A 10,015-nucleotide genomic window follows, 5' to 3' on the forward strand; every position below is an offset into this window, starting at 1 on the left:
TTCAAATGTATTAAATACATAGGCTGCCATGATGGCCGAAGAGCTGAAGAAAGAACAGGACACCAGCGCTCACCTTGAGAGGATGAAGAAGAACCTTGAACAGTCAGTGAAGGACCTTCAACATCGTCTGGATGAGGCTGAGCAGCTGGCCTTGAAAGGTGGCAAGAAGCAACTCCAGAAACTGGAGGCCAGAGTAAGTTTTCTTAAATGACTTGTTCCTGTAAGAACCAATATTTTATTATTGACGGAAGGTAAAAACTGGTAATTGTATTATAATTTAGACCTAAAACTCAATTTCACGCTACTCTACAGGTACGTGAGTTGGAAAATGAACTTGATGCTGAACAGAGGAGAAGCTCAGACGCCATCAAAGGCGTGCGCAAGTACGAGAGGAGAGTCAAGGAGCTGTCATACCAGGTTTGTAGAATTAATCACCAGATATTGATAAGTTGGTGGGAAACTTACAGACTGAAGTAGATAACAAGAGAACATACAGTACACTATAAACACAATTTAGTTGGAGGGAAAAAGTGATTTCTGGAACACATTGTTTTTTTCCTAACACAAAATTTCAAAGAATCCAGAAGTCAAATAAATTTTATTGCCTGGCTTTCCTACAAACATCTGGTTAAATTTAGAATCGACGCTGTATCCTGGCCTAGGCCAACAAGGCCCAGGCCTAGGGCAGCACCGAAAGAGACCCCGCCAGCTTGGGCTACACTGTTAGAGTAGCGCCAGTCTTATGGGGCGGACTGGGCAGAGAGGCAAATTAGTCTAGCGCCCCCATAAAGTGGCCGCACTGCTTCCGGCATGTGGGCGGACGACATTCTGCAACTGTGTGGGGGGGGGGGGAGCTTTGCTTCTAATTTTGACTGCCCTATCATCCTTGACCACAAACCTTCCTCATTGTGCTATGTATTTTTTTGGCCAGAGAGGTAAATTAGTCCTACAAAGTGGCCGCACTGCTTCCGGTATGTGGGCGGCCAGTATTCAGCAACTTTGGGGGGGGGGGGCTTCTAATTTTGACTGTCATATCATCCTGGACCACAAACCTTCCTCATTGTGCTATGTATTTTCTGCTGCACCATTGGCATGGTTATATCTTCTTAGTCCTCTCCATAAAATTATCAGAAATTTGTGCCTAAAGTAGGAACTATAGGAACATTGTTTCATTTTTGGATGGAGTAAGGGAGGGTTATAGTCCCGGTCAGTTTATTTTTTGCCGTCCCTGTCCCGTTGCAGAGATTTCCCTTCACTTCCTGCCCCGTAGCCAAACAGGAAGTGGGAGGAAATCTATGCAAATTAAGGGACTCCATTGCCTCCCCCAGGCCCTCAGAACTAGTGTCCCCACTCAAAATGTTCAGGGCAGGTCTTAAACAGCAAGGGGTGTGGCCTTGACAGGAAGGGGTGGGTCAAATTTAAATTAGGGGGTGCACAAGTTTAGTCAGACCTAGGGCAGCACAAATACACCACTGTTTAGCATGCAAATTAGTTCACTTCCTAAAATGTCTAATTGTATCTAACATATTACAGTCTGAAGAAGACAGGAAGAACGTATTGAGGCTCCAAGATTTGGTTGACAAGCTGCAGATGAAAGTCAAGTCTTACAAGAGACAATCAGAGGAAGTTGTAAGTATACTGAGACTAGTCTACAATTGTTTTGATGCTCACCGATACGTACTAAAAAACACAGAGAAGAGACAAATTCTAAAAGTGGCTTATGATTATTTCAGGAGGAACAAGCTACCGTCCACCTTGCCCGATTTAGGAAGACTCAGCTGGAGCTGGAGGAGGCCGAGGAACGTGCGGACGTTGCAGAGTCTCAGGTCAACAAGCTCAGAGTCAGGAGCCGGGAAATTATCAAGGTGAGGACTTCAGACTTTGTGTGTTCTCCAGTCATATGTGAATATGTAGCGTATAAATGCATAGAGCATCTTCATCCTGAAAATACCATCCTTTTGAAAAGGGGGGCATGGGCCCCCTGGAGCAAAGGACAGGGGGGGGGGGGGTGCTGCCACCTGAAATTGAGAAGCGAGGGGGGGGCCTTTCTAAAAAAAAAGAAGAAATAAAGAAAAATATATATATACAAAATCAAATTATAAAAAAAGGGTGGTAGCCATCCGGGACCTGGGGACCTCTGGGCCCTTTAATAAAAAGAGAAAAGAAGCCTCTGGGCCCTTTAATAAAAAATAATTAAAAAAATAAACATTTATAAAAAAATACATAGAAAAAAGGGGGGGTTGCCATCCGGGGCCCTGGGGACCTATGGGCCCTTTAATAAAAAGAGAAAAGAAGCCTCTGGGCCCTTTAATAAAAAATAAATAAAAAAATAAACATTTATAAAAAAAATACATAGAAAAAAGGGGAGGGGGTTGCCATCCAGGGCCCTGGGGACCTCTGGGCCCTTTAATTAAAAGAGAAAAGAAGCCTCTGGGCCCTTTAATAAAAAATAAATAAATAAACATTTATATGGGCCTTTAATTAAAAATAAAATAAAAAATATATATACACAAAACAAATTGACATTTATAAAAAAAAAAAAGGGGGGGGGTTGCCACATGGGGCCCTGGGGACCTCTGAGCCCTTTAATAATAATAATAAAAAAATATATATATTTATTTTAACATCCTCCAATCCACGGGGATGTTAAAGAAATGAGCCTGGATGCCGGTCGAGGTTCGGAGATTTCCGTCGGCAAGGATTGCGCCTGCGCAGTCCTTACAGGAACCATCTGGATAGGGGAACCATAACGACAAGTCACCGGGATTGTTTGCAAGTATGATGTAATGCGAGATCATGGGGCCCCAATGCACCTAGGGCCCCTGGGCAGTGCATTAAGTTAAAACGTTTAAGAAAGGCTGTTTTCGGCATTGTGTGGCAGAAGGGATCCTACATGGTGGTGGGGGTGACCGGGGAGGTTTTGAATGATCATTTATCGACCAATGAGCAGTCTGGAGGCAGCAAGAAAACTGCAGACTCTATCGCAGATTATCTGTATTTAATGTACATCATCCAACTAATGTTTTTTTTTGTTTTATCTATCTTTGCAGAAATCAGAAGAGTGAAGAGATCAAGGAACACTTTGCAGAAGTTCATACAATATGGACTTTTATGTAATTAAAACTGTTCGTATGTAATTAGTACGTGTAGCTCTAGGTGCAAATAAAACATAAAGCCAAAAAAAAAAAATCTCCATGTGTTGTATTTCTTTTCATTAGTATAGCAATACTGGGGAATGCTGATGTGATTTATCACAAGGTCTATCTTCACTGGCCACATGCTTGTCATAGAAGACAATAAAGACTCCAAAGGGACAGGACTTTTCAGAAGGATAGTGATGGCTGCCGCTCTATGTCTCTTAACAGGTTTACTCTAACGCATAGCTCTCAACTGTCCCTGATTTCGAGGGACTGTCCTTGATTTGGAACAAAGTCCCCCTGTCCCTCTTTGCTCCTCATTTGTCCCTCATTGTGGTCCAATCTATAGAGTTGTATAGAAAATGCACTATTTATCTTTCAAAAAGTGCTTCCCAGCGCTAAACCTTCCATCCAATTTCTAAATTGATGCATTTGTAAGTTTCAAAAGCCAATATAAAAGGAATAGTGGTCTGGGGTCAGGGGTTAACACCGTTTACGATATTCCATTCCACCAACCCAAGACAGCTTATCCGACACTCCACAATCCAGCAGACACGATCCATATGGATTTTCCCAGAATAACGAGATACAAGCTCTGTTCTCTGGTTCCAAACGAATGAATCCTTTAATGGTAAACTCAGCTTGTTATATACAGTTAGAAACCAAATCTGGACAATGACTCAACTCCACCCACAACATGACACAAGGAACTTCAATACACATTCCGTTAGATAATGACATTCAGATGAGCTAATTACTAATCATTACCCAGACGTTCTGACTCCGCAATAAGTTATTCTCACCTGCTACATAATACACATTCCTTTAGTAAACATAATTGTCATGCTAATCCACTACACCTGAAAGGTCAGACATCTGACCTTTCAGACTGCCAACACACATCTATCATCAATAGAACTTTCACACAACACAGTGTCATTAGCATCACACAATGAGAGGTCCTTCAGAAGCCAGACTTAATTAGCACAATAGACAATGAAATATCTTAGGAGCCAGACTCAATTAACACCTCAACAGTATGTGTCCCCACATGAATGAAAACTGTCCTATTGACCTGTTGGGGTCAGAATAAACCACTATATTTCAAGATATCCTGCAATACATGAATTATCATTACTGTCCCATCTCATGTAATCCGAGATATAATTTCTGAGTCATCCTATGCCCCTATTGGACATAGGATGACCCTAGACACAAGAGTCATTGGTTAGGCTGGCACAGGAGTACCCCGCATCCTTCAAAAGTCTCTGGGTATCATGGACCATTCCGTTACATCATGGGTCTTCAAACTACGGCCCTCCAGTTGTTCAGGAACTACAATTCCCATCATGCCTAGTCATGTCTGCGAATGTCAGTGTGTTACAATGCCTCATGGGATGTGTAGTTCCGCAACAGCTGGAGGGCCGTAGTTTGAGAATCCCTGCGTTACATGGTACAAAAAAAGCACTTCTCGGTTTAACTAATCATTTTTATTTGTATAATTCTCCTTTAAGGGGGCGTGGCAAGGGGTGTGTCCTTCGCCTACATACTTTTGCTGATAGGTTTCCCTCATAGTATGATAGGTAAGGTTGAATAAAGACACTAGCCCATCCATTTCATCCTGTGAAGGTGTATTTGTGTCAATGTCGATAATAATTTTTCATATCCCTGGGACACGAGAAGAGGAGGATCTGGGCTGCTCTGTGCAAAACCACCTGCACAGAGCATGTAAATATGTTTGTTATTTAAAAAAACAAAACAAGCCTTTACAATTACTTTAAGGTTAGACTGCTTCTCCTCCAATCTCATTGTGTGGCCTCGTGTCCTCTTAGGCCCCATTCACACAAGGCGGACTCCGTTCTAGTAAAACTACCGTTCATAATGGAGTAAGCACAGTCATCACGCTGTAACAGACAGAAAAGCGCGAATCGTCTTTTACTAACACGGAATCAGCTAAAGCAGCCCCAAGGGTGGCGTCATCCGCATGGAACTTCCCCTTTATAGTGCCGTCGTACGTGTTGTACGCCACCGCGCTTTGCTAGAGCATTTTTAAAAAACGATGGTGTGTGGGCAACGCCGTTTAAATGATGAAGTTGGAAAAACGTTTTTTTCAAAATGCCGAAATACGTCGTTTTTTTTTCATGCCGAAAAATGATCGTGTTTTTTTCACCAATGACTCTTGTGTCTAGGGTCATCCTATGTCCAATAGGGGCATAGGATGACTGAGAAATTATATCTCGGATTACATGAGATGGGACAGTAATGATAATTCATGTATTGCAGGATATCTTGAAATATAGTGGTTTATTCTGAACCCAACAGGTCAATAGGACAGTATTCAATCATGTGTGGACACATACTGTTAATAGGTGTTAATTGAGTCTGGCTCATTGTCTATTGTGCTAATTAAGTCTGGCTTAATTAGACATCACAGATGTAAATTGATTAATGCTGGCCATACACTATACGAAAAATCGGCCGAAATTCGGTCGTTCAGACAGTATGTTCGTTTTTCGAACAGTTAATGGGCACACAATCGATAATCGTTGGGACAAGTTTGGAAATTTTCTGCCGAACGAACGATAAATTGGAAGGTTAATGTGTTTACCGTTCCGAACTTTCTGCACTAGGTATGCACTAAGGTCCCAGGAGCACTGAGACTCTAAAGTGGACATAAATGAGACAAGAAATATTGTGTGACGATCTCAATAAGGACTACTTTACACTTGCAGCTGGGGGGTTGCTAAAAACTGTTTTACTGCCCATCTGAACTGAACACTGTGGGCGGATGGTGGCTGTGTACACGCGCGGCCAGGTCAGCCATCAGAAATGTGGCCTAGGCCTCTCCGAACCTGACCACTAACATTCCCCAGGGCTTGCCCAACAGGCCGTCCACCGAATCCACCAGCCCTATATAGTCACCAAAGACATACCTCCCAACTGTCCCTGATTTTGAGGGACTGTCTCTGATTTGAAGCAATGTCCCTCTATCCTCCTCATTTGTCCCTTATTTTGGTCTGATCTATATAGATATTTATAAAATTTTATTTTTATCTATAAAAAAAAATTGCTAAAACTTTCATCTGATTTCTAAATTGCTGCATTTGTAAATTAAAAAAGCCAATATAAAGCAATAGTAGTGGTAGAAAAAGCACTTGTGGGTTTAACCAATCTTGTTTTTTGGCCAATTCTCCTTTAAGGGGGCGTGGCAAGGGGTGTGTCCTATGCCTGCATATTTTTGCTGATAGGTGTCCTTCATTTCCATCTCAAAAATTTGAGAGGTGTGCCAAAGAGACATCCCCATATATTCAGCAAATAGAAAAAGCCCAATAAAGCAAAGCAACATCCCAATCCAGCAAAGCAATTTTCCCATATAGCAAAGAGACAGCTCAATCCAGAAAATAGACATACCTATATATTCATCAAAGAGACATCCTCATATATTCAGCTAAGATACATCCCCATATATTCAGCAAAGTGACATCCCAATCCAGCAAAGAAATAAACCCGTATAGCAAAGAGATAGCCCAATCCAGCAAAGAGACATCCTCATATATGTCCCTTGAAGTTTTAGTCCTGAGCTGTGTCCTGATATCTCAGTGTGAAGCATACTTCCCAACTGTCCCTGATTTTGAGGGACTGTCCCTGATTTGGAGCAATGTCCCTCTGTCCCTCATTCCTCCTCATTTGTCCCTCATTTTGATTTGACCTGTATAGCTGTATATAAAATGCACTTTTTATCTATCAAAAAGTATTTTCCAGCCCTAAGCATTCCATCTGATTTCTAAATTGCTGCATTTGTAAATTTCACAAGCCAATATAAAGGAATAGTAGTGGTAAAAAAAGCAATTGTGGTTTAAACCAATGTTGTTTTTTGTACAATTCTCCTTTAAGGGGGCGTGGCAAGGGGTGTGTCTTATACCTGCATACATTTGCTGATAGGTGACCCTCATTCTCCTCTCAAAAAGTTGGGAGGTATGGTGAAGCGCTGCTACTAACGCTGCCCAGCTCTGCCCTATTGTTGTGTACAGATGACTCACCTGCAGACCCTATGTCTACATGTAAATAACCATCATTCATATGTAAATAACGGGAGCATTCATATGTAAATTGAGGCATCATTCATATGTAAATAGCCGAGGCCGGCGGCATTCATATGTAAATAAATGCGGCATTCATATGAATATCATGCCCTTCTGCAGTGAAGAGATGATGTGCGGTAACCTTCAGCAACTAATTAGTGAGCCGTATTACTGTACTGTAATCTCTAGCAACCAATCAACAAGACAAGAAGAAATCGTGTGCTGTAACCTCTAGCAACTAATCAGTGAGCCGTAATGTGTGCTGTAACCTCTAGCAACCAGTCAGTAGGTGGTAATGATACGCTGTAACCTCTGGCAACCAATCGCAATCACTGTCTGATCTGATACAGTGAACTGATTTTAAGTCTAGCTGATATTTATTGTATGTCTCAGAGCAAGTGAAGAGCAAAATTGCATGGGGGGGGGGGGGGGGGGGGCAAATAATTTTTTTGCCCAGGGTCCAATCAACATTAAAGACGGCCCTGCAGCAAAGAAACATCCCCATATATTCAGCAAAGAGACATCCCAATCCAGCAAAGATATGGCCCAAACCAGCAGAGACATCCTCATAATGAGAACAGCAGGTGTACAGACCTGGGAACTCAGCACAGGGATGGGGGAACCCCTCATAATGGGCACAGCAGGTCTACAGACCCGGGAACTCAGCGCAGGGATGGTGGGAACCCCTCATAATGGGCACAGCAGGTGTACAGACCTGGGAATTCAGCACAGGGATGATGGGAACCCCTCATAATGGGCACAGCAGGTGTACAGACCCGGGAATTCGGCACAGGGATGGTGGGAACCCCTCATAATGGGCACAGCAGGTGTACAGACCCGGGAACTCAGCACAGAGATGGTGGGAACCCCTCATAATGGGCACATCGGGTGTACAGACCCAGGGACTCAGCACAGGGATGGGGAACCCCTCATAATGGGCACAGCGGGTGTACAGACCTGGGAGCTCAGCACAGGGATGGTGGGAACCCCTCATAATGGGCACAGCGGGTGTACGGACCTGGGAACTCAGCACAGGGATGGGGGAACCCCTCATAATGGGCACAGCAGGTCTACAGACCCGGGAACTCAGCGCAGGGATGGTGGGAACCCCTCATAATGGGCACAGCGGGTGTACAGACCTGGGAACTCAGCACAGGGATGGGGGAACCCCTCATAATGAGAACAGCAGGTGTACAGACCCAGGAATTCAGCACAGGGATGATGGGAACCCCTCATAATGGGCACAGCAGGTGTACAGACCTGGGAACTCGGCACAGGGATGGTGGGAACCCCTCATAATGGGCACAGCAGGTGTACAGACCCGGGAACTCAGCACAGGGATGGTGGAAACCCCGCATAATGGGCGCAGCAGGTGTACAGACCCGGGAATTCGGCACAGGGATGGTGGGAACCCCTCATAATGGGCACAGCAGGTGTACAGACCCGGGAACTCAGCACAGGGATGGTGGGAACCCCTCATAATGGGCACAGCCTTTGTACAGACCGGGGAACTCAGCACAGGGATGGGGTAACCCCTCATAATGGGCACAGCAGGTATACAGACCCAGGAACTCAGTGCAGGGGTGGTGGGAACCCCTCATTATGGGCACAGCAGGTATACAGACCGGGGAACTCGGCACAGGGATGGTGGGAACCCCTCATAATGGGCACAGCAGGTGTACAGACCCGGGAACCCAGCACAGGGATGGTGGGAACCCCTCATAATAGACACAACAGGTGTACAGACCCGGGAACTCAGTGCGCAAATAGTATAAACCCTTCACAATGGGTGCAGCAGATGTTCAGGCATGTGAACTCAGAGCAGGGATGGTTGGTGACCCCTTACAATAGGCGCAGTGGAGGTAAAAAATTGGGAACTCAGAGCAGGGATACCGGGAACCCCTCCACATTGGGCAGAGTAGGCGTTAAGAGATGGAAACTCTGCACAGGGATGGTGGGAACCCCTTATAATGGGCACAGCAGATGTGCACCAAATACAGTTTCTGATAGATGGAAGAAGATGGTTGAATTGTTGAACTCTCCACCACCCACCAAATATCAGTTCTGGGTGGACCGACCCTATCAATGCTTTTAGTATGTTTTGCAGCTAAGTAATGTCTTCCCTTAGTCGCTCCAGTGTGGCCCTTTGTAGAATAAATCCATACAAGTTGGTTTTAAACTTCATTGGCGCTTGTCATGTTTATGCTACGATGAACAGGTAAGAGAGCTGCCGCTCCAGGTGAGCTCACTAAGGTAATTGATGTCCACTCAGAAGCAGATGGGTGCTGGCAATGCACAGGATGTGCAAAAACAATAAGGATATGGACAGCCGCACTCCAGTAACTTGAAAAAAGACGTGCCCTTTATTGGGTACAGGAAAAAATGCACTACAGGTATCAGCACACAGTGGAATAAACAGCTGACGCGTTTCGCATTGAGTGTCAATGCTTAATCATAGCTATAGATGAAATAAAAAATAACAGGTATACATATACACACAGAAATCTATGCTTAATTGGACCCACCCAGCATGTGATTGACTACAGCAATTAGCCAGTATCCAACACACATGCGGGGGGGGGTGGGGAGAAAAGGCATAGGTGAAAAAAAGCACACATGAAACAAACTGGCTTGCAAAGTGAAACAAATCTGTAAATACAAGTGTGGACAATAATAAATGTGACCAAAAAGGCAACACATAATTATGTAAAAATATAAATAGTAATCAAAAACATATTAAAAGCTGAGGTATGACAGGGATGTGGTGTAAATATAAATGTGAATAAAGAAAGTGAG

At 44.0% G+C, this 10,015-nt stretch overlaps 1 protein-coding gene across 1 annotated transcript in view; it reads left to right on the forward strand.

The window, feature by feature from the left end:
• LOC120918957 (myosin-1B-like) overlaps positions 1 to 3,193 on the forward strand; it is a 43,879-nt gene extending 40,686 nt beyond the window's left edge. Inside the window, exons 36-40 of the mRNA XM_040330875.1 lie at positions 23 to 193; positions 313 to 417; positions 1,534 to 1,629; positions 1,734 to 1,865; positions 3,051 to 3,193. Of these exons, the coding sequence (XP_040186809.1) occupies positions 23 to 193; positions 313 to 417; positions 1,534 to 1,629; positions 1,734 to 1,865; positions 3,051 to 3,065 (519 nt within the window). The 3' untranslated portion in view covers positions 3,066 to 3,193. The remainder of the gene's footprint in view (positions 1 to 22; positions 194 to 312; positions 418 to 1,533; positions 1,630 to 1,733; positions 1,866 to 3,050) is intronic.
• Positions 3,194 to 10,015: the final 6,822 nt, after the last annotated feature.

This window comes from Rana temporaria, chromosome 12 (genome assembly GCF_905171775.1).
Source record: "Rana temporaria chromosome 12, aRanTem1.1, whole genome shotgun sequence".
Classification (NCBI taxonomy): domain Eukaryota; kingdom Metazoa; phylum Chordata; class Amphibia; order Anura; family Ranidae; genus Rana; species Rana temporaria.